This window comes from Physeter macrocephalus, chromosome 10, assembly GCF_002837175.3.
Source record: "Physeter macrocephalus isolate SW-GA chromosome 10, ASM283717v5, whole genome shotgun sequence".
NCBI classification, from domain to species: domain Eukaryota; kingdom Metazoa; phylum Chordata; class Mammalia; order Artiodactyla; family Physeteridae; genus Physeter; species Physeter macrocephalus.
In genome coordinates, this window is record NC_041223.1 from 42917781 (window position 1) to 42943257 (window position 25477).

The following is a 25477-nucleotide window of genomic DNA, read 5'->3' on the forward strand; positions in this document are numbered from 1 at the left end:
AGTGGGGTGTTAGAGTCCCCTACTATGATTGTGTTACTGTTGATTTCCCCTTTTATGGCTGTTAGTATTTGCCTTATGTATTGAGGTGCTCCTATGTTGGGTGCATAACTATTTACAATTGTTATATCTTCTTCATGGATCGATCCCTTGATCATTATGTAGTGTCCTTCTTTGTCTCTTGTAATAGTTTTTATTTTAAAGTCTAGTTTGTCTGATATGAGAATTGCTACTCCAGCTTTCTTCTGACTTCCATTTGCATGGAATATCTTTTTCCATTCCTTCACTTTCAGTCTGTATGTGTCCCTAGGTCTGAAGGGGGTCTCTTGTAGACAGCATATATATGGGTCTTGTTTTTGTATCCATTCAGCAAGTCTGTGTGTTTTGGTTGGAGCATTTAATCCATTAAATTTAAGGTAGTTATTGATATGTATGTTCCTATTACCATTTTCTTAATTGTTTTGGGTTTGTTATCGTAGGTCTTTTCCTTCTCTTGTGTTTCTTGCCTAGAGAAGATCCTTTAGCATTTGTTGCAAAGCTGGTTTGGTGGTGCTGAACTCTCTCAGCTTTTGCTTGTCTGTAAAGGTTTTAATTTCTCCATCAAATCTGAATGAGATCCTTGCTGGGTAGAGTACTCTTGGTTGTAGGTTTTTCTCCTTCATCACTTTAAATATGTCCTGCCACTGCCTTCTAGCTTGCAGAGTGTCTGTGGAAAGATCAGCTGTTAACCTTCTGAGGATTCCCTTGTGTGTTATTTGTTGTTTTTCCCTTGCTGCTTTTAATATGTTTTCTTTGTATTTAATTTTTAATAGTTTGATTAATATGTGTCTTGGTGTGTTTCTCCTTGGATTTATCCTGTATGGGACTCTCTGTGCTTCCTGGACTTGATTGACTATTTCCTTTCCCATATTAAGGAAGTTTTCAACTATAATCTCTTTAAATATTTTCTCAGTCCCTTTCTTTTTCCAAAGGTCTTTTTAATTTAGAGTTTTATAGTGCCTTTGGCTTAAATAAATCCAGATGAGCTTTTTGTTTTGGTAACTGCTTCGTAAATGTTTTATTTGGACATGAGTCTGTTGTTGGAATTAATTTGATTACATAATGAATGAAGAACAGCCTTTGTTTAAAAATTTTTGTTTTCTGGCTTCCCTGGTGGCGCGGTGGTTGCGCGTCCGCCTGCCGATGCAGGGGACCCGGGTTCGCGCCTTGGTCTGGGAGGATCCCACATGCCGCGGAGCGGCTGGGCCCGTGAGCCATGGCCAGTGAGCCTGCGCGTCTGGAGCCTGTGCTCCGCAACGGGAGAGGCCACAACAGAGGGAGGCCCGCATACCACAAAACAAAAAAAAAAAAAAAAAAAAAAAAATTTTCTAACTTATAACAATAGAACCTGGACCAAGAAAAGAAAAATGTGGAAGTATTTCATTGCCAGTAGTAAACTACTGTTTATGGGTAGCATCTGTTCCCTTTCCACTTACCTTGAACTTCAGATAATCTGTGAATCTTCCTGATAGATCCAGTTCCATAGTTAATAATGGCAAATGAATATGTGGCTTAATATTTTGTGAGAATATGGGTTAAAAGGTTTACAACTCATATCATATTCCAAAAGACTGTTAAAATTCTCTCTAAATAGCCTGCCAGTTGCCTTGTTTATTCACCGTTCTCTCAGCCTCTTTAAAAAATCCCCTCAGAGTTATGAGCAGTTCAAGCTTGGCCTTTGGACAGGTAGCCCACAGGGGGAGCTCTTACTATTCAGGCAGCCCCTTTGGAGGGCTTGTCACATATAGGTAGGATGGGTTTTCATAAGGACTAAACCTTTTCAAACAAAATTAAATTCATTTTGTCATTTTTTTCTCGTTTCTTTAAACTGAGTAGGACATCATGAAAAAGTGTAGGACATCACGAAAAGTGGGTTGGAAGAAGGTTGGGGAAGAGTAATAGTTGAAAAGAAGACTGATAAATGTGCCCTCATAATGTGGTATTAAGTACTCTAATCACCAATAGGATGGATTGAGAAAGCACAACATAAAATTTCCACAAAGAGGAGCTTGACGTAATTCTATGAGTCCATATCATATGTATTCTACGAGTCCATATCATATGTATTCTACAAGACAGCCAGCCTGGTCTCTTCAAAAATGTCAATGTTCAGATTAAAGGAGACTGAAGACTCAGTACAATGTGGGATCCTTGATTGGATCTGCATTGATAGAGAAAAGCTGCTATAAATTTTATTATTGGAATAATTTGGTAAACCTGAATATAGGCTGTATATTAGTTAATATTCCATTAGGCTGAACTTCTTGGGTATAATAGTGCTATTGTCTTTGATCTTAGGAAATATATACTAAAGTATTTAGGGGTGACAAGTACCTGGAAGTTACTTTCAGATGGTTCAGAAAAAAGAGAGAGAGAGAGCGAGAGTGTGTGTGTGTGTGTGTGTGTGTGTGTGTGTGCGCGCGCGCGCACGCGCGCGCATGCAGGCACATGCTTAGTGCTGTATGAGTTTGGGATTTTTTTCTTTCAGACACTTATTTTACACTAAATGATATTCTGTGGGTTTTGCTTCTTGTTTTTTTTTCTTCAGGATGAATGGTCATTTGTGACCGTCTCATTTTATTTTTTTCCTTTTGTCCACCTCATTTTACTAGCATGGAGCTGCTTGGGGCTAGTTCTTGAATTCAGTTCTGTAAACTTTTCTTACATTGCAATGATTAATCCTGTAACTTAGGTAGCATAAATATATGCTATTATTGATCATCAGTAGAATAGTAAGAAAATATGGATGGATTTGTGCAATTTCATCACCTCTAAAACATATTTTAAATGCATTTCATTAACATGCCCTTAAGGTTGCTAATAATAATCAGGTTCCAAAATGTGAACCATTTTATAGAAACATTAGATTCTCTAAGTTAGCTACTTAGAGCTCATCAGTTATATTTAATAATTTGTGAAACATTTACTTGTAAGGCTGGTCTGGGAGTGCCATTGAATGTAAATTGAGGTGCAGAGTTCTCTGGTCTGTGTTATTGCTCTAGAACAGATAGAACATACCCTATATGGCAGAGATCAATAACCCACTGTTTTTGAGAAGTTTAAGAGACTCTTTTCAATATTCTTTAACTTTGGTGGCTTAAGGACCAGGTAACCATTTGCTAATTGTATCTGAGGGTTTAATAATAAAAACAGAATTATAGAAACATATTCTTCCTGTGTTTAGGGCTGCTTTTTTAAAAAAATATTTATTTATTTGGTCACTCTGGGTCTTAGTTGCAGCTCATGGTCTCCTTAGTTGTGGCTCATGGTCTCCTTAGTTGTGGCATGCGAACTGTTAGTTGTGGCATGTGTGATTTAGTTTCCTGACCAGAGATTGAACCCCGGGCCCCTTGCACTGGGAGCGCAGAGTCTTAACCACTGTGCCACCAGGGAAGTTCTTCCTTTGTTTAAAATGTATGAGATCTGTTTTTTTAATCGAAGTATAACTGACCTACAACACTACATTAGTTCCAGGTGCACAACATAGTGATTCGGTATTTCTATATGTTACAAATGATGTTGGTTACCATCTGACATAATAAAAAGTTATTACAATATTTTCTATATTCCCCATGATGTACATTTCATGCCCACGACTTGTTTATTTTGTAACTGGGAGTTTGTACCTCTTGACCTCTCTCACCTATTTCACTCACCACCCCCCACCCCGCCCCGCAACCACTTGCTTGTTCTCTGTATCTGTGAGTCTGTTTCTGTTTTGTTATTTGTTTTTTGTTTTGTTTTTTTAGATTCTACATATATGAAATGATATGGTATTTGTCTTTGTCTGGTTTATTTCATTTAGTATGATACTCTTTAGGTCCATCCATGTTGTCTCAAATGGCAAGGTTTCATTTTGTAAATAAGTTTCAAATGAACTTATTTACAAAACAGAAACACAGACTTAGAGAATGAACTTATGGTTACCAGGGGGAAAATGCGGGAGGGGAGGGATAGATTGGGAGTTTGGGATTGACATGTACATACTACTATATTTAAAATAGATAACCAACAAGGCGCTACGATATAGCACAAGGAACTTGGCTCAATATTCTGTAATAACATAAATGGGAAAAGAATTTGAAAAGGAATGGATACTTGTATGGGTATAACTGAATCACTTTGCTGTACACCTGTAACTAACACATCATTGTTAATCAACTATACTCCAATATAAAATAAAATTGTTTTTAATTTCATTTTTTAGGGCTGAGTAACATTCCATTGTGTGTGTGTGGGTGGGTATGTGGGTGTACCACATCTTCTTTATCCAGTCACATATTGATGGGCACCTAGGTGGCTTCCATATCTTGGCTGTTGTAAACAGTGCTGCAATGAACATAGGGGTGCATATGTCTTTTTGAATTAGTGTTTTTGTTTTCTTTGGAAAAATACCCAGAAATAGAATTGCTGCATTGCATGGTAGTTCAATTTTTAATTCTTTGAGGAACCTTCTTACTGCTTTCACTGTACGTTGGTACATAGTGGCTGCACCAATTTGCATTTCTACCAACAGTGCACAAGGGTTCCTTTTTCTTCACATTCTCATCAGCACTTGTTATTTGTTGTCTTTTTGATAATAGCCATTCTGACAGGTGTTAGGTAATATCTCATTGCGGTTTTGATTTGCCTTTTCCTGATGATTAGTGATGTTGAGTATCTTCTCATATGTCTCTTGGCCATCTGTATGTCTTCTTTGGAAAAATGTCCATTCAAGTCTTCTTTCCATTTTTTAATCGGGTTGTTTGTTTGATGTTGAGTTGTATGAGTTATTTGTACATTTTGAATATTAACCCCTTATCAGATAGATTGTTTGCAAATATCTTCTCCCATTCAGTAGTCTGCCTTTTTGTTTGGTTGAGTTTCCTTCACTGTGCAAAAAGCTTTCAAGTTTGATGTAATCCCATGTGTTTGTTTTCGTTTTTATTTCCTTTGGCCGAGCAGACATATCCAAAAAAACATTGTTAAAATTGATCTCAAAAAGCATACTACCTACATTTTATTCTAGGAGTTTTGTGGTTTCACATCTTACATCCACTTGGAGTTTATTTTTGTATATGGTTTATTTTTGTATATGGTATGAGAAAGTAGTCCAGTTTGATTACTTATTTTTGCATGTAGCTGTCCAGTTTTCCCAACAGCATTTATTGAAGAGGCTATTTCCATTATATATTGTTTATCATAGATTAATTGTACCAGAACTTTAAAAAAAATTGTCGAATCTGAGATTGCTCCTTTTTTCTTTGTTAAGTAGTCTTGTGCCTCCTGTAGTGCTTACATATTCTGAGGGTGAGTTTTTTTCTCTCTCTCTCTCTCTTCTGTTGGTCTGTCTGACTGTCTCTGGCATTGGTCAGAAAAGGAAAGTGAACATATATCCGGAATTTTCAAATAAGCAAGAGATAAAGGAAAACATCACCCTGAGGAGCAGTGATGACAGAGTCTGCTCATGGTTGCTGAGTGGTTGAGTCTGTCGTGAGACAGACATACTGGGAAGACTGACTGAAGCTGAAGCTGGCCTCACCAAGGTGAAGAGCATCATCTATTGCCAGGGGAGAGAAGCTACTGATGGCTTCTGTGCTCTAAGAACATGATCTCATCTCCCTGTTACGGAGGAGCTTGCAGCAGTCAGACAGGAGTTGCCCATCTTCCCTCTCCACCTCAAATCCCGGTCTTTAACCTTGCTCTCTTGGGAGTTTTTCCCTGCTGTCAGTCAGTGCCAGTCTCTCCGCCTGTGGCAGGCAATCCTAGCCTCAAACTTTCTCCATGGCTTTGGTGCAACAATTAGCCCTTCCCTAGGATACATTTTCAATTCCTCTTTAAAAAAAAAAAACAAAAAAACCCACAACTCTCCCTGGACTGGACGCTGCTGCCCCCTAAGCCATCATCCTAGTTGTCCCTATTTATTTCCTTCTTTTGACCGACTATTTCTTGGAGTTTTTTTCTCTGCTAGCTAAGTGCCTCCATTTACTCAGTATCCACTTGTCCACTCGCTCTGCCCTCACCACTCTACTGAGTGTGCTCTCTCAAAGATTACTTCTGAGATCCTGAATGCAGGGGCTTCAAGTGTTCATTTTTCTGAGTTTTGTGCAGCTTTTGACAAGGCGCCCTGCCCGTCCCTTGCGCCTGGGACTGTGACGCCCTGCTTCCACTCTTGCTCCTCTCTCTCAGCACGTTGCCTCTGTCTGTGGGTCCTCATCCTCCTCCCGCCGCTGAACCCCGCCCACGGCCTGGTCCTTGGTCTTCTTCATTCTTCCTCAGTAGTTTCTCCCTCTTGATCTTGTCCGGCTCAGCAGCTATGAGTGTCTCTGCAGTGTGGACCATGTCCACTTTTCTAGCTCCAGAGCCCATCTTTGCCTTCACAGAGCCCTGTGCTTACCCATCGGTGTGTCTTTTGCTCATCCTGTTCCCTCAGCCTGTAATTCCATCTCTATAGCTTTCCCCTTAACATTTGGACTAAAAGAGATTCTGGTTAAAATATCCTGTGATAAACCGTAATGGAAAAGAATATGAAAAAGAATATATATATATGTATAACTGAATCACTTTGCTGTACAGTAGAAATTAACACAACATTGTAAATCAACTATACATCAGTAAAAATTTTTTTTAAAAGAGATTCTGGTTAAGATAAAGTAAGCGCTTTACTCAGAGTAAGGGAAAACTCATACATTACCATCCTCACTCCCACCCCAGCAAAGACTCATTTTGTATTTCTCCTCCTTTGTAAAACTTATCAATATTTCACTTTGACAAAGTGAGTAACTATTTCTTTAAGGTTAGTCTCCACTAAGCTGCAAGAGGATAGACACCACACATATGCATCCAGTTCACCGTTGTGCCGATAGGTCTTGGCACGTAGCAGGTGTGCAGTAAATTTCTGTTGAAGGGAGGAATGAATGAAGTAGGAATTGACCTTTAAAGATTTGCTAGTAAGCTATCAAACTTTATCTAGGTAATTAGATTTTTTTTTACATTTCCAAAATACATGTTCTTTTTTATAAGTGTAATGATTAATGTTCAATATTCTTGAAAAAGTTTAAGGATGATTTTTATAAATCAGTTTTATTTCAGTCTGATTTTTAAGGAAATTTGAAGGGTATCTGTTGGAATGCATGTTCCTTTAACTTTCTGTTTTCATTTTCACTGTCATGTTTTTCTACAGCTAAGGCATTTCGAGTATTGATTCATTCTTTTGGCACTGTTAATGTTAATCTTTTAAAATGGTTTATTGTTTTCTGATTATAGTAGTAACATGCATTCATTACAAAAGGCTTAGAAATACTGAATATCCTCAGTTAAAATTTGGTTAATTTCTTAATACACCTTTAAATATGCATCTGCACACACATGCACACTCATTGTTTTCTCTGTATGCGATTGGATCTTATCGTATATAGTAGCATATGTATTTGCCTTATACTACAAGCTTTTTCTTTGAAATATCCTCCTAAATGAGATGTGCTTTTTAATGGTTTCATGGTTTTACATTGTGGGAATGTACCATCATTTATTCAACGATTCCCTTACCTTAGCAGGGTTAAACCTGTTGGTATAATATGCAACAATTGAGGTCCGCTTAAAATATTTTTAGCTAATATAACATACTTTTCAATGAACATGCTTTATTACTAATGAGTTAGCTTTTAGTGGGAACATTTATACTGCCAAAGTATTTACTCTGTCGACCGTAGCAGAATACTGTAGAACTTCTTGCTGTGCCTTCACATGGCGGAGACAGAGAGAGGAAGCAAGAGCTCCGGTGTCTCTTCTTATAAAGGCACTAAGTCCTATCATGAGGACCCCATTCTCATGACCTGTCTAAACTTAATTACCTCCTGTTATCTCCATATAACATCATGTTGGGGGTTAGGGCTTCAGCATATGAATTTTGTGGGGTTGGGGGGAGACACAGTTCAGTTCATAGCAGTCAACAGTGAGAACTATTTCAGACACTTTTGTTTTTACCTAAATAGCATTTTTAAAGTTAGGATCTCGAATTGTTCTCATTTTATCTGTGGGTAAGAGTATCTGAAAATCTTCATAGAAAAAATAAAAATTACTCACAATTGCTTACTCATCATGGGTTATATAGTTAAATTATGCATCATTGGCATAAAACTGAACTGTGAAATTGCATGAAATTGCTGAAATGATTGTACTGTCCCATTCCATGAATGTTCATAGTTCCAGAAAAATTGAGAATGGCTCTTAATGTCTTTTAAAATAGTTTATGAAAAGAGACGTTAGAGAATTTCCTTTTCCTATGTGGCAAATCATAGCCAATTTTATGGATGATTATGATCACTTACTGAAGTTTCTTTTAAAATTAGTCTCGTTCTCTCCATAAATAAATGATACAACTAACAAGGAAGGCTTAGTATCTTATAGTGCTTTATATTTTAAAAAATATTTATATAACATCATTTTAAAATGTCAATGATAAGTTGATCTTATAACAACAATGTCACTAGGGTAGAATAAATATGATCTCCATTTAATATTGAGAAACTTGAAGCTTGGAGAAATTATTTTACCTAGGGTCAGAAATTCAGTTTGGGTCCATTCTGTTACTTCAAGTCATATATCTTCTATGTGTTCAAAGAACATAGAACCATCTATATTACCTTTGTCTGAGAAATAATAATTAATCAGAGAAAGATACTAATAAATGGTTGCCTTTGTAATTATGTAGAAAAGTGAATAGCTAGAAGATACTTTGTATAGTTAAGGTACTTGAAAATTCATATATAGCATTCTCATTTAAAAATAATATAATTAAATAGTGGTATATTTTAAATGGTCATTTCTAAGAGCACTGCTAATTTGCTATTGTCCTTGCCATCTTTTTATTGTTCCTTTTTAAGGTTTTAGAAATTTATTTTAACATTGCTTTCCTGGAAGATACAATATATCTTATATTTGTATCTTATATCTTATAATATTTCCCTATTATTTATCACGTTTTGTTTACTTCTCTTAAATTCTGTTTTAATTTAATGCTTTAATTCGTAACCTCGATCCCCTTTAATTTCGCCTTTTTATTCACATTTTTGTGTGCTCCTGAGCTTCTGTACCTTCAGCTAACATCATCACACAGCTTTCCAGCCTTGTTGTCAGGACATCCCAAATTAAACCAGTCTAACATTTGCTGAGTTTCAGGAATGAGTGGTGGTAAGGAAATGGTGATGTTGGATATAAAGAAAAGATAGAATCCCATGGATGTGGGTGGCTTTGGAAGGCTTATTAAAAGAGGCAGAACTTGAGCTGACTCTTGAAGACTGAGGGAAATTAAATTAGGAAAAAGAGAAGAGTATTTCAATAAATAGTTGACAAGGGGAGGCTCACATGTTGCTTCCCTCTCCCTTTTCATCACCAGTTATATAGAATCCCACCATGGACTGGTCCCTTTCATGATCATTTCCTGGAGCAAAGTGCTAACAGTGTGATTTATTTTCTTTGGGGATCCCATCTCTTTGGATTATCTCTTTTCCTTCCACGTGCTTAGTAAGATGAAGAGGGAATGCATGCAGACATGCTCTGGGAAGGTCTGCAACCTGTGGGCTAGACCAGCTCTGTTCCAGGCACTCTGGCAAATGGACTTCTCTCCAGCTGGTTGGTGTCTTTTTCCATAGTGCCCCTTCCGGTCTTTTCTGGCATCAGTGTGGTAGACAGGTATGACCCTGAGGGAAGGGAATAGGAAGCCACCCAACTTTCTTGGTTTATAGGCTACCTTTAAGATTAAATGTGTAAATAAAAGGAGTCCTCCATGGGGATGTGTGTTAGCCCATTTAGGGACATAACGTGGAATTTGGAATTACGTTTATTAAAAAAGAGAGAGACACCGTGAATAAGTATTTATTTTCTTCTGTGCACATGTTTTCCTGTGGCCCTTGTAGGAGAAGGGTAGTTGTGGCAAGACAGGTGGAATCTTGCCGTCTCTCAACCTTTTTTCTTTTGGTATGACCACATCTCAGTCACGCTGAAGAAAATAGATACAGCAGACCTAGCCGAGTGTATGGACAGGGGACTGGGTATGGAAGACAAAGCCCTGTATGGAGGGAGTGAAGCCCCTGCAGTGGGGTAGCTCCAGTGTGTATTCTGCCTTCTGCCAGTGTAGCTGCAGGCTTAGCAGGCGACAGCCTCGATTTAGCAGCAGGATTTGGAGTTACCAGGATCTGTGGAGAGCCAGGTAGTTTGTCTCAGTTGCCTCAGTCTGCATAAACAAGTTCTCTACAAAAAGGGCAACACTTCCGCATCTTAATTGCAAAAGTATTTGGTGCTGGAACTTCTCTGGAGGCGCGGTGGTTGGGAATCCGCCTGCCAATGCAGGGGACGTGGGTTCGAGCCCTGGTCTGGGAAGATCCCACATGCCATGGAGCAGCTAAGCCCGTGAGCCACAACTACTGAGCCTGCGCTCTAGAGCCCGCGAGCCACAACTACTGAGCCCATGCTCCGCAATAAGAGAAGCCCCCGCTCTCCACAACTAGAGAAAGCCCACGCGCAGCAATGAAGACCCAACGCAACCGTAGATAGATAGACAGATAGATAGATAGATGATAGATAGGTAGTATTTGGTGCTGGACTTCATTTCTGAAGCGAAAGTAAGATCATATTAAAATAAGCGAAGCTCCAGGACACTGATTTTTAGCCTCTGGATTTTTGCTGGAGTGTATAGTATTTACTTTTTATTTTTACTTCAGAAGAAAGTAGGCACATCTCTAAGCCTTAAGTAACAGTTGTGAATATTACTGTTGGACCGCAGGGCTATGTGGAGGACATCAAGGAACATACGAGAGTGGGAGTGTTACTATAAAAGGAGTATGTTGTCATTGGAATTAAGGTGGGGAAATCTCAATGGAATCATTAAAACCCAAGGACGAAAATGAAAATAAAGACCTGTACTCAGAACACTCTGGCTCTAGGAATCTGGCTTGCTTGGAGGCAGAGGGAAAATTAGGCAATGAGTAAAACTACAACATTTGATAGGTGAGCACAAAAGTACTAATTGGATTTTTTTGTGTGTGTGTGGTACGCGGGCCTCTCACTGTTGTGGCCTCTCCCGTTGCGGAGCACAGGCTCCGGACGCACAGGCTCAGCGGCCATGGCTCACGGGCCCAGCCGCTCCGCGGCATGTGGGATCTTCCCGGACCGGGGCACGAACCCGTGTCCCCTGCATCGGCCGGCGGATTCTCAACCACTGCGCCGCCAGGGAAGCCCTACTAATTGGATTTTGTAGGGAGACCACTTGGGGGTGAAAAGGATCAGCTTTAAAAACAGACGATAATGGAATTAGAAAAGGAAATTTCTAAATTTAAAATAAACCAGAGTTTAGGCAGTTGAAAGAGGCCTTTGGGAAGACGTAGGGCCTAGAACTTCCACTCATGCAAAGCCTCCTTCATCTCTAGGCCTCCAGTGCAGGGCAGAGACTTACCATGAGGCTTTTCTCCTGGTCCCAGCACAGTCCCCAGGAAGCTAGACTGGGCCATAGGAAAACTCCATTCTCATAGACCAGGTAGCCTCCTTTGTCTCTTTCCTCCTCACTGTTTCATTTCTAGGAAAACATTCTTAATTTTGAATGCTTCAAAATCCTAATCAAAAAGTCTTCAAGTACAGATTTTAAGATTGGGCTCCGTAGGGCTTCCCTGGTGGCACAGTGGTTGAGAGTCCGCCTGCCGATGCAGGGGACATGGGTTCGTGCCCCGGTCTGGGAGGATCCCGCATGCCGCAGAGTGGCTGGGCGCGTGAGCTGTGGCCGCTGGGCCTGTGCGTCCGGAGCCTATGCTCCACAGTGGGAGAGGCCACAACAGTGAGAGGCCCGCGTACCACAAAGAAAAAAAAAAAAAAAAAAAAAAGATTGGGCTACGTAAATTTGCTAAATAAATCTATGAGTACAGAAACAATGCATGAAGTTTTAGTATTTATTTACTGTAGCCAGTATTATCTGCATAGAAAAAAATGTCAATCCAAATGAAAGAATTAACTTCAATTAGAAAATAATACGGTTTACTGAATTCTTCTCCCTTTTTCTTTAAAACCATGCAGGTAATATATGCCTTGAACACTAAAAATGATGAGCACGAATCTGCAATTCAAGCCCTCAAAGATGCTCATGAAGAAGAAATCCAACAAATTCTTGCAGAAACAAGAGAAAAAATATTGCAATATAAAAGCAGAGTATCAGAGGAGTTAGACCTTAAGAGAAAGATTCAAGTTTTAGAAGCATCATTAGAAGATCACATAAAAATGAAGCAGCAGGCTTTGACAGAATTTGAGGCTTATAAGCACAGAGTTGAGGACATGCAACTTTGTGCAGAAGCCCAGCATGTCCAACGCATAGTAACCATGTCTAGAGAGGTTGAAGAGATTAGAAGGAAATTTGAGGAAAGAGTACGGAGTTTTGGACAAGTCCAAGTACAGTTTGAAAAAGACAAACGGTTGGCATTGGAAGATTTGCGAACTGCTCACAGACGGGAGATCCAAGAGCTGCTGAAGTCACAGCAGGATCACAGTGCCTCAGTTAGTAAAGGACAGGAGAAAGCGGAGGAGCTGTACAGAATGGAGGTGGAGGCCTTAAACAAGACACTGGAAGAGCTAAGGCTTGAGCGGAAAAAACTAATTGAGGATTATGAAGGCAAGTTGCGTAAAGCTCAGTCCTTTTATGAACATGAGCTAGATACTTTGAAAAGGTCACAGCTTTTTACAGCAGAAAGCCTCCAGGCTAGCAAAGAAAAGGAAGCAGATCTTAGAAAAGAATTTCAGGGACAAGAAGCAATTTTACGAAAAACCATAGGAAAATTAAAGACAGAGTTACAGATGGTACAGGATGAAGCTGGAAGTCTTCATGACAAATGCCAGAAGCTTCAGATAGCACTTGTTACAGCAGAGAACAGTGTTCAGGTGAGTAAAGAATATTACATTCAACACATGGATTTTTTTTTCTACTTTTCTGTTTTTCTTTTCGATTAGACCACTTTAACTTTCTTTTTTCCATTTTGCTTTTTTCTACTTTTCTTTTGTGAGAAGATCCGTGAAAAGGTAATCTTTATTACCCTGTAGCTGTTATTTCCTACAACAATTTCAGATATGAAAGGCCCAAAAAGATAAGCTTAAAACCTTATTGTTTATGAAAGGATTTTTTAATAACATGTTAATATTTTCCCAGTGATTTGGGAAGTTTAAAATATTGGTCTTTAACTATGTTTTTTTCCTTTTCCTCCATTGATGATGGGGTCTGCACATCAGCTGATGTCCAGACACTGAACAAAAAATTAAGATTGCTTTATAAATAGGGGTATGGCACAAGTCTAAAAAAAAAAACCAAAAGGTCTCTCTGGCAAGTCTCTTTGTTTTTTGGCATAGAAAATGTCATAGGTGTGTTTTTAATATCTGTGCAGCATTTAAATATATTAGAAAGGGTCGAATAGCCTTTCATGATTGGGTCATATGACTTATGAAGATAACAAGTTATGTGTCACTGATACAGATTCAAAACTAGGTATTGTTAAGTGTGACTTTTGAATAAGAGAAAGTTGCTGCTGGTAGTTTAAATGAATTTTTTAGCTTAGCATCATTCTTGCATATTAATAATGGCTATTTGATTTTTCTTAGGTTCTTCAAAAACAGCTTGATGATGCCAAGGAGGGAGAAATGGCCTTATTAAGCAGGCACAAGGAAGTGGAAAGTGAGCTAGCAGCAGCCAGAGAACGTTTACAGCAGCAAGCTTCAGATCTTGTCCTCAAAGCTAGTATGTCTGACCACAGTGCTTGGTGTATTCCTCAGCTAAAACCAACACTTAAATGTTAATTCGAGACAGAATTAGCCTTTTCTTCTCATATTTTAAAATTATTTAGATTCTAAACATGTTAAAAGGTTCTGTTATCTTGTTAATCATAAGATGAGCAAATGATAACTTATTTTTAGGAATATATTTCTATAAAAAAATTAAGAATTATAGGTTTTAGCACCAATAAGTCAGTGACTAAAAGAAAAACACTCTACGAGGCTTTGTCCTTTAAAAACGTGTCCTTTTAAAACATAAATATTTTAAAATACTTAAATTAGTGGAACTAAATTTAAATTACAACAGCCTCATTTCATTTGGCTTATTAATAAGGATCATTTTACATACTAAAGCTGGGTTGCCTGTCCTGATGTGGCTGACGTGCTCATTTCGAAGCCTTCACTAGAGGAGTGGGGTGACCTGTATCAATCTGAAGTGACATTTCGCTGGGGTGTTTGGTGAGCCAGGGGAGGCCTTTGAATGAGTTCTTTGAGGATGTCATCTGATTGACTGGCTCACTGGTGAATCTCAGATTACCCTCCCCCTGAAGCAGAAGCTTTTCGACTTTAATGTGTATGAAAATCACCTGGACAGCTCGTGCAACCACGGACGCTAGGCCCCAACCCCAGAGTTTCTGATGCAGTAGATCTGGGGCGAGTTTCACTTGTGACCGGTGCTCCCAGGCGCTGCTGGTCCAGGGCGCTTTGAGAACCACTGTCCTAACGCATATGCCTTCTGAGCATATTTTCTCATATTCACTTTCCATCTCTCTGTCTCTGTTCATACCACCCCCACACAGACACTTTTGTCTTTTTGCTGTTGTCATTTTAGGTTTTCATAGCCTTGCTGTCCTTATCTGTCTCTTGCTCTGCCTCAGTTCTTTATCCAGGTCTGTTGTCTACAACAAATTTAGTTTCAACCAAACTGCTGCCTGCCATCTTTCCTTGCTGCATACAGATTTCTTCCTCTTTATGTTAGAATTTGAAAAAAAAAAAGAGATTAGAAAAGAATAAATTACTCATTGTAGTGCCATCGTGCTACTCAGTGCATCTTCTCTTACTTTGTTTTACTCCCAGGACTTTTATATGTACCCTGAGGAGTTGTTTCTACCTCAACTTGTAGAGCTTGAAATCTTCAAAAATGATTGGAATGGTCCTAGGTGCAGGGAGCAACATCAGTGATGTGAAATGGACTGCTTTCTAATTTAAGTAATTCTACTTGGATAATAAGTATTCCCATGGTAAATATTTCTATTGTATACAGTGAGGAAACCAAAGAACTATTTGTACACGCAGACCATTTATTTTACTTCCATATTAAGTACATTGTGTCATTAACTATAAACTGTTTTATACCACAATGTAACAGATTTTAAATTGGGGCTTTCTTTTGGGGGGGTAGGTCATATTGGAATGCTTCAAGCAACTCAAATGACCCAGGAGGTTACAATTAAAGATCTAGAATCAGAAAAATCAAGGGCCAATGAGAGATTATCTCAGCTTGAAGAAGAAAGAGCTTTTTTGCAAAGCAAAACCCAGAGTCTGAATGAAGAGCAGAAGCAGCAGGTTTTGGAACTGGAGAAGGTAAAGAATGAGGGGCTTCACACCCGCCCCCTGAAAGGAAAGAAAGAAAGGTTCAGTTTTCCTCTTTTTCACATTTTACTTGGAGTATTAACTTCTATTTCATAGTGACAGTCTATGTCTTAACTCTAGGAATTTTTTGTTTTTATTTTACTTTATTTTATCTTATTATTATTATTATTTTTTTTTTGGTACGCGGGCCTCTCACTGCTCTGGCCTCTCCCGTTGTGGAGCACAGGCTCCGGACACGCAGGCTCAGAGGCCATGGCTCACGGACCCAGCCGCTCCGCGGCACGTGGGATCCTCCTGGACCGGGGCACAAACCCGTGTCCCCTGCATCGGCAGGTGGACTCTCAGCCACTGCGCCACCAGGGAAGCCCTTTGTTTTTATTTTGAGGAGAAAAGGTATTTATATAAAGCTGGGCTATCCCATATTGTGTATATGTTCAAAATATTGCTGATAACAATTTATAATGTAAAAACTTAGGACATTTCAACCTATTTCAAGCCAGAAGCTGAATGAACTCTTACTTCAGTGGGATGTACATTACAGTTAATCATATTTATTTTTCTGTTGATGAAATGTGTTATTGTGTATACACCTAGGAAATGTCTGTTAAACTGAAAAGGATGGCCAAAATCAAGCCCTGAAAATTCATATACCAACATACTTAATTTCTAAATGAAATAAATAAGACATATGATGTGTAGAGTAATTGCTGAATATTTATTCCAGTTTTTCACATATCTACAATACCAGGTGAGGGTTTGGGACACTCCTCCTTCTCTCAGCAGCCAAGTGTATTGAAAAGTGTCTGTTCTCCTAGCCCTTGTTTGCCTCCCACTCTCTCCTTACCTCGTGTGGGCTGGTTTCTCCTGCCACCACTCCACAGGCTCAACATTGGCCTCAGCCTCCAGTGACGTCCTGGCTGCTGGACTGGTGGGGGGGGATCTTGTCTTCCTGGGATACTGACTCCTCTGAGTTACAGCATCTCTCTTCGGTTCTCTCACACTTTCCTCCTGTCTCTCAGGCCCTGCAGTCTTGTCTGTGAGCTTCCCTCTTCTCTCTGTGGCCTTACCTTTTTTTTTTTAATTTTTATTTAATTTTTTTATTTTTAAATTAAATTTTTATTTAACTTTTTTAATTTTAATTTTTGTTTAAAATTTTTAATTGGGGTATAGTTGATTTACAATGCTGTGTTTCAGGTGTACAACACAGTGAATCTGTTATACATATACATATATCAGTCTTTTTTAGAGTCTTTTCTGTGTCCTTACCTTTGATGTTCCTCTTGCATTCTCATCTCATTCCACAAGCTCATCCATTCCAGTAACATCAGCTGTCACTTGGTCAGTGATATCTCCCAAAGCCGTTCGTCTAGGCCAGATCTTTTCCCTGAACTTGAGTCCTGTGTATCTAACTCCCACTAGATATCTGTTTCTCACAGATGTGTCAAATCAACCTGCCTAGAACTTTCTCCCCTCAAAATACTATATTTCCTTTACTCCTTTTTTCAACCAGTAGCACTATAGTCTGTCTAGTTCGGTAAATCAGAAACCTGGGAGTCGTTCTTGATTACCGTTTCCTTAATCCCCTTATAGAGATTATCTCAGCTTGAAGAAGAAAGAGCTTTTTTGCAAAGCAAAACCCAGAGTCTGAATGAAGAGCAGAAGCAGCAGGTTTTGGAACTGGAGAAGGTAAAGAATGAGGGGCTTCACACCCGCCCCCTGAAAGGAAAGAAAGAAAGGTTCAGTTTTCCTCTTTTTCACATTTTACTTGGAGTATTAACTTCTATTTCATAGTGACAGTCTATGTCTTAACTCTAGGAATTTTTTGTTTTTATTTTACTTTATTTTATCTTATTATTATTATTATTTTTTTTTTGGTACGCGGGCCTCTCACTGCTCTGGCCTCTCCCGTTGTGGAGCACAGGCTCCGGACACGCAGGCTCAGAGGCCATGGCTCACGGACCCAGCCGCTCCGCGGCACGTGGGATCCTCCTGGACCGGGGCACAAACCCGTGTCCCCTGCATCGGCAGGTGGACTCTCAGCCACTGCGCCACCAGGGAAGCCCTTTGTTTTTATTTTGAGGAGAAAAGGTATTTATATAAAGCTGGGCTATCCCATATTGTGTATATGTTCAAAATATTGCTGATAACAATTTATAATGTAAAAACTTAGGACATTTCAACCTATTTCAAGCCAGAAGCTGAATGAACTCTTACTTCAGTGGGATGTACATTACAGTTAATCATATTTATTTTTCTGTTGATGAAATGTGTTATTGTGTATACACCTAGGAAATGTCTGTTAAACTGAAAAGGATGGCCAAAATCAAGCCCTGAAAATTCATATACCAACATACTTAATTTCTAAATGAAATAAATAAGACATATGATGTGTAGAGTAATTGCTGAATATTTATTCCAGTTTTTCACATATCTACAATACCAGGTGAGGGTTTGGGACACTCCTCCTTCTCTCAGCAGCCAAGTGTATTGAAAAGTGTCTGTTCTCCTAGCCCTTGTTTGCCTCCCACTCTCTCCTTACCTCGTGTGGGCTGGTTTCTCCTGCCACCACTCCACAGGCTCAACATTGGCCTCAGCCTCCAGTGACGTCCTGGCTGCTGGACTGGTGGGGGGGGATCTTGTCTTCCTGGGATACTGACTCCTCTGAGTTACAGCATCTCTCTTCGGTTCTCTCACACTTTCCTCCTGTCTCTCAGGCCCTGCAGTCTTGTCTGTGAGCTTCCCTCTTCTCTCTGTGGCCTTACCTTTTTTTTTTTAATTTTTATTTAATTTTTTTATTTTTAAATTAAATTTTTATTTAACTTTTTTAATTTTAATTTTTGTTTAAAATTTTTAATTGGGGTATAGTTGATTTACAATGCTGTGTTTCAGGTGTACAACACAGTGAATCTGTTATACATATACATATATCAGTCTTTTTTAGAGTCTTTTCTGTGTCCTTACCTTTGATGTTCCTCTTGCATTCTCATCTCATTCCACAAGCTCATCCATTCCAGTAACATCAGCTGTCACTTGGTCAGTGATATCTCCCAAAGCCGTTCGTCTAGGCCAGATCTTTTCCCTGAACTTGAGTCCTGTGTATCTAACTCCCACTAGATATCTGTTTCTCACAGATGTGTCAAATCAACCTGCCTAGAACTTTCTCCCCTCAAAATACTATATTTCCTTTACTCCTTTTTTCAACCAGTAGCACTATAGTCTGTCTAGTTCGGTAAATCAGAAACCTGGGAGTCGTTCTTGATTACCGTTTCCTTAATCCCCTTATCGGTTCCAAAGTCCTGTCAGCTCTGCACTCTCTCCGCCTTCCGTCAGCTCACTAGCCTACTGCCAAGATGATTGTTTTTTTACAAAATGTCAGTCACTGAAGACATTCTGCCTGTGGACAGCAGCTTTAGCCCATGCCTAAGAGTTCCTGCCCACCCTTCCTGATGGCATCTCTCTTCCTCAGCACCCCTCCCCTTCTTTCTCCTTCCTGCTTCTCTGGTTGAGCCCTGACTGGTACAGTTTTATAGGTAAAAGCTATGATCTATGATGAGGGGGACTTCATGTCTGAGCTGTGAAACAAAAAGACCTGGGGGTGATGGTGGTAAAAGAACCTTAAAAATGTTGTATTCAAGTAGGGGCTCTGGTTTCTGGTGGCCCCAAGTCAGGGAGAGCTAGCAGAGGGATTGGGATCCAGTTCTAGAACACTGCTCTGAGCCCTGAGCCCCCGGTACCCCCATCCCTGTAGGGGAGGCTTGAAGGGAAGAGCTGACACCCAGTCTGGCCCAGGCAAGAAAGAAGAAGCTGGGCGTTTCTGTTTCCTCTGTCTACACCTTCTGGCTTTGAAAGGAAAGAAAGTCCAGTGCCTTACATTCAAGAATCTTCCCTAGGGCTTTTTGCCCTCATTGGGCCTTGGGAATAATGATAATCTCTTTATTATGTAAAATAATTGCTAACAACTATAAAATATTTACAGTAGGCTGGGTATATTGCTAAACATTTGGGGGCACATTATCTCATCTTCAGCAACCCTGTAAAATAGGTTCTTCCTTATCGTTCCCATTTCACAGATGGAGAAACTGAGGCTTATAGATGTTATGCACGCATGGTACCCCCAGTCACATGGCTAATAAATGGCAGAGCTGGAACTTGAACCCAGGTCTGTGAGACTCCAAAACCCATGTTCTCCACCTTGCAGTGTGCTGCCTCCTATGACGTGAGGACCTTTTACTTCCACCTGGGTAGTTCTAGGGACCTGCAGACTGAGCCAGGCAGGCAGGTGCTGTAGAGGCCAGACAGCAGGATCTCTCTGCCCATCCGGGAGGAATTAATGATCCAGAGGAGGTGTGTCTGTCTTCCGAGAGTCTTACAGAGCATCAAGGCGGGGATCTGCTCCAGCCTCTAAAGAGATTTAAAACATCTTTCAACCTCATTTTCTTGAAGTTTTACTTTCTCGTCTTCCTCTTTCATAACACCACGTAAGTTCTTCAAAGAGTAGCCTTCATCCAGTACCTCCATTTCCTCCTTTCGGCCTGGCTTCCCCTCTCCTGCTCTGTTGTACTGGGTCCTAAGGCATCAGTGGGAACACAACCAGCACACCCTGAAACTGTACCCATTTTCTCAGCAGCACTCACACCTCTTGGTCACCCCCTGCCCACCCTTTGTCTCTGTGACGCTCTCCTCCTTCCCTAATGACTCATGTCTCCTTCACTGGCTCCTCTTTCTCCTCCTGTTCCCTAAATTCAGATACTTCCCAAGTTCTTCCTTTCTTTGTTTCCTTTCTACTTCCTCCCCTTGACAAGTTGTCTTGGTTTGCTGGGGCTGCTATAACAAAACGCCACAGCCTGGGTGGCTTAAACAACAAACATTAAAAATAAGTAACTAAAAATTTTTTTTTAAAAATTTTAAAATGTCAGTTTCAGTGATTGCTCATTCTCATCAGAATAGAATCCAGAGGCCTTAGCATAAAAGACCCCTGGTCATCATTTGACCCTGCCTGCTTCTGAGCCTCATCCCTCTCTACTCCCAGCCTTGAATCCTATGTTCTAGCCACACTGCTCAGCTGCATGGGTTTCTATCTCCCTAACTTCACTGCCTGGTAAACTGCTTTCTCAGCCTTCAAAGTGCTGGAAATGGTTATGAATGCAGGCTTTTGACATCAGATCTAGGTTTGAAATTTTCTCATCTCTTGTTTCCTGATGGGCTTGTGAGAGTTAAATGAGAGCATGTGTCATCATCAGCTCAGATGTTTTCTCTTCTGGAAAGCCTTCCCTGATCGATCAATCTCTCTCTGTCTCTCTCTTTCTCTTTCTTTCTCTCTCTCTCTCTCTCTCTCTCTTTCTTTGTCTCTCACACACATCACATTGTTTCCCACCCCACCCAGGTTAGGTTCCTTTCCTGTATACTCTCACAACATATGATGCATGCTCCTTTCATAGAACTTAAAAAATTATATTGCCACACTCTTTTGACTTTTTTTCATCATTAGACTGTTCATGCTTAAAAGGCATATAATTGGCATGCAATAAAATTGTATTGAATAGTATCATTGGAGTGGGTAAATTGGTAAGCCATTTTGTGTACAACTTTGACATATAGGAAGCCTTTTTCTCTTAAGCCTGCAGATGTGCTGACTCGCACTTGGTTCTAACCTAATAATAGTGTATTTTATCATTTGTTTTAAAATTACTCATTTTGCCTGTGCCACCCTGTCATTTTCTGAGAACACCCAGTGGTGTATTCTCATGTACCATATCTAAGTCCTGTAGCACTCAGTTCATCCAAGTTTGTCTATTTACTGAGTATTCAAAATACTAAGAGCAGTAATGAAAAAAGCAGATGCCAATTATTGATCTTTATTTTTGTTCAATTTTAGAAAGTAAATGAGGCAAAGAAAACTCAGCAAGAATATTATGAGATGGAGCTAAACAACCTGCAGAATAGACTGGAAGGAGAGTTGGCCCAATTAAATGAGGCCCATTCTAAGACTTTGGAAGAATTAGCTTGGAAGCACCATATGGCAATTGAGGCTGTCCACAGTAATGCGATTAGGGATAAGAAAAAACTGCAAATGGTGAGTAAAAATTCAGCCTAGCATTGCATTGTAAATTGGTGGGCTTTCTATAATGATCTAGCCGCTGTCTTGTAATCACTCTGTAAATCTCGGTTCAAAGAGTAACATACATAAAAGTTTTTACAGGGGATGTAGTTTATTAAATTGATATGAGGCACTTCTACTTGGTGTAAGCCGTAATAGAAACACTCCCTTGATCTTGAGACAGCAACATTGGTGTCCTCCTCAGGAAGCCTCACTAGTTGAAGCGCTTATTCTCCTGTAGACAGTTTCCTTCCCTGGGAAAATGATCTGTTTTGTTTTGGTTTTGCCCTCAAATAAGTAATCAGCTCACTAATAGTAATACATGACAGACAGTAATTATATAGTAGAAAAAGCAAGGTATCTGACAGATTGGGGCCTTACACTGAGCTCTTTGCTTACTAGCTGCTTATTCTTGGGTCCCAAAAGCTATGCCTGAGGCTCCTCATTTGACAGACGAAGATAAGATCCATCTTGTAATATCCCTGTGAGGGTTAAGTGAGGCAAAATGTTAAAAACCCAGACATATCTGAGCATACAGTGATAAATAATTGTTAGTATTTCTTACTGTGTGTGCCAGACACTGCCATGATGTTTTACGTTTATTTTTTCATTTAATCCTTATAACGCTGCTTCTGGTTTCATTGCTATACCCATTTTACTGAAGAGGAGGTGGAGGCACAGAGGGGTTAAATACTTGCCCAAGCACATGCAACTAGTAAGAATCAGTCAGACCTTGAATTCAGGTCTCAGGTATCAAACGCTAAGGCATTTAGCCACCACATTGTGTAGGCATGTATTAATGATGGTTGTTATGTGTTTATATCATAGCACTTTACAGTTTACGGAAAGCTTTCTTATATATTCCTTATTATTTGTGTCTTGGAGATTAATGACGTTTTTATTCTATGGGTGGTGAAATAGGTTTAATAAACCTAAATGATTTACTCAGAGCCACAAACCTAGTAAATAGAAGAGGTAGCATGTGAATTGAGATCTTCTGCCTCTATATTTCTTCCTTTTCTGACAACCAGTTGGAAAAAATAACACCTTAAGTTAATTAAAAATTCAAAATAAAACTTCTGTTTAGAATATTTCTATCTAAACATACTGCTATATGTTTATATAACTAAAGACAAAACTTAATGATATGTTATTTCTCAAAGTTGTGGTTGTACTTTTTTCTGTGCCAGCTCACTATTCCAGGACCAATCAGTACAGCTTTAATTGATTAGTTGATTAGTTAATTAATTAAGCGTGTGCATGCTTACCGACTCTGGGTATATGTATCAAGTGTTCGAGGTTTTATAGTAAAGGATTTAGCAGTAACTGTGGCTTCAGTAATCTTTCCCATAGCTATTTTTTGTTATTCTTTTTCATTTCTACATTCTATTTTCACCTAAACCTCCTCCTCTCTTACTGGAATATTTAAATTGCAGGTGCCTTTTGCCTCTCTTTATTCCTCTGTATTAAGTTCTAAGTGCTAGAATCAAGGCATCTTTCATCAATATAATTTTTACCTCATTACTACTCTTCTAATCATCCCTTCACCCATTAAATTTCAATTTCTGAGCTACCTGAAAATCTACTTTCATCCATTTGCATTTCTTACAGACTTTCATTAAAGCATGGTTGCCATAAGGCAGATGACATGAATTTCCTGTATGTGAACATAGTCAAAACCTCTTAGGATAGCCTCATCTTTACCCTTGTCTTTTCTCAGAATAACTTAGCACTTGCTGCTTCATTCCTTTCTTGCCCAGCTAGTTCATGTCTGAGCCTAAGCTAAAACCAGCCTCCTTCCAAATAGTCTTTCTCCTATGTCAAATTATCTTTTAAAGAACATTTAGCTAAAAGTGACTTCACCATTCCTTATTACTTAGCTACCAAAAAGGATGTGAATATACAGAGAATCCATGTAGAAAAGAGATAACACAGCAGGCCTGAAACTGCCATCCTTAGAAAACATGGTGCAAGGTTGGCCCTTGGCTGGTGTCTAGAACTTGAATTTCAGGAGGGTTCCCACCATTCACTGTTTATGCAAACAATATGGTTTATCCTGAACATGTACTTTCCTTCCTGGAGTCTTGAATTTTGGAACATGCTAAACTGGCCAGCCTCCAGTAAGAAACCTGGCACTAAGTCCCTCATGAGCTTTCTTTTTTTTTTTTCCCCCCGAGTATGTTTATTTGGGAAATGAAGTTAATGATCATGAAAGTAGACATCTAACCACCTTGACTGAACTGACAAAGTTCTGTACCATTTTTATAGACACCAAGGCAATTTTACAAATCCATCCTAAGTGTAAGGATATTATTTAGGGTTAAGGTAAATTTATAAAATAATAATTATAATGTATTTGTTATATTTCTCATATTTAGTTATTTACCAATATCTGAGTCTATGAAAGTTTTCTTTTTTCTTTTTTTTTTTTTTTAATTTTTATTGGAGTATAGTTACTTTACAGTGTTGTGTTAGTTCCTCATGAGCTTTCCTAGTGGACATTTCACATGTGTTGTCCCAACATGCAGGAGAGTTCTGTGTGAGAGGACTCTTAGAAGCTTGAGTCTGGTTTCCTGCAGACTTTGCCCCATGTGCCTTTTCTCTTGCTGATTGTGCTTTGTATCCTTTTGCTGTAATACAAATAGCTGTGAGTACAACTAAATGCTGAGTCCTGTGAGACATCCCAGCAAATCATCAAACCTGGAGTTTGTCTTGGGGACACCCAACATACAACCCTATTTATTACTGTTCTCACCTTACACTGTAGAAATACTGAACACCTGTAACATACCTTGTTCTTTGCTACTTCCGTGGTTTTTGCACATTCTTTTTCTTCTGCTTAGAATGTTGTATCTCCCTCTTGCTTCACCACCTTTTCTTACTGGTACACCCCAAACTATGCTTAGGAATTGCTTTCTCTGTGGACGTTTCACACCAAGCCAGCACTTATCAGTTCCCTATTCATATAGTCCAGTACTCCCCATTACATCTAATTTTAATCACATATTCTTTAATGAGCCTATTAAGGGCAGGGGCCATGTCTTATTGCCTTTGTATCCCAAGTAGTAAGTAGCATGTCTGGCACATAGTAGGTATTCTTCAGTAAGTATCAATTTTAGTAGTATTGCTCTTGAGATACCTTAATTTCTTACTTGTTAATCCTTGACTACATTCCAGTGCTAGACCCCTGAGTTCCAGAAGTGTTACTAAATTTTGTATTTTTATGTAAATATAGAAGAATTATGAACCCAAGAGATAGTTAGAATTTTTTCTCATCTCACCAAGTTATCATTTATATCACACATTTCTTTTTTTTGACTTCAGGTTGATCTAGACCAGTCAGATATTCTTACCATTTAAAAAAATGACTTAACCACTGCATCATAAGTGATTCAGAATGATAGAATCTAAGCCCCTAGGATTAATTAGATTCACTGTTAACTCTGATATTAATAGTTAAGTATAAGACTAACTTGAAGAGCAAGGCATCAAAATATAAAACAGAGTAGTCTTTTTCTTGGAGTGTTCGAAGTATACAATATTTTCAATTTTGTTAATTCCTAAAAATTTCTTTTTCTAAGGAATTGGAGGCACAACATAAAAAGGAAAAGCTAAACCTGGAAGACGATAAAAATCACCTTCAACAAGAGCTAGAAAACCTGAAGGAAGAACTGGAAGACAAGCTGAATTCAGCCAATCAAGAGGCAAGAATTCTTTAGGCCAATCAATCACCTATGTTATATCTCATTGATAGTACCTTATTTGGTAACATTGTATAAGTAGATGAGCCTCAATGAAGGTAACATATCTGGAGTAAAAATAATCAAAAACTTTCTTTAAAGCTGAAATTTTCATAGTGACATTGATTATATCTCACCAGGTAAAAATTTACTACAAAAAATATTGGACCAAGATGCTTTTGTGGGGAAAAGCAAAACAAAGGAGAATATCCCGTTACAGAAAAGAAAACAA

The 25477-nt window shown here is 39.1% G+C and overlaps 1 protein-coding gene across 1 annotated transcript in view; it reads left to right on the top strand.

The window, feature by feature from the left end:
- The window catches only part of FAM184A (family with sequence similarity 184 member A), a 128099-nt gene that overhangs the window by 51701 nt on the left and 50921 nt on the right, over positions 1-25477 (top strand). The window contains exons 2-6 of the mRNA XM_024122470.3: positions 12079-12933; positions 13645-13780; positions 15218-15399; positions 21284-21481; positions 25087-25209. Of these exons, the coding sequence (XP_023978238.1) occupies positions 12079-12933; positions 13645-13780; positions 15218-15399; positions 21284-21481; positions 25087-25209 (1494 nt within the window). The remainder of the gene's footprint in view (positions 1-12078; positions 12934-13644; positions 13781-15217; positions 15400-21283; positions 21482-25086; positions 25210-25477) is intronic.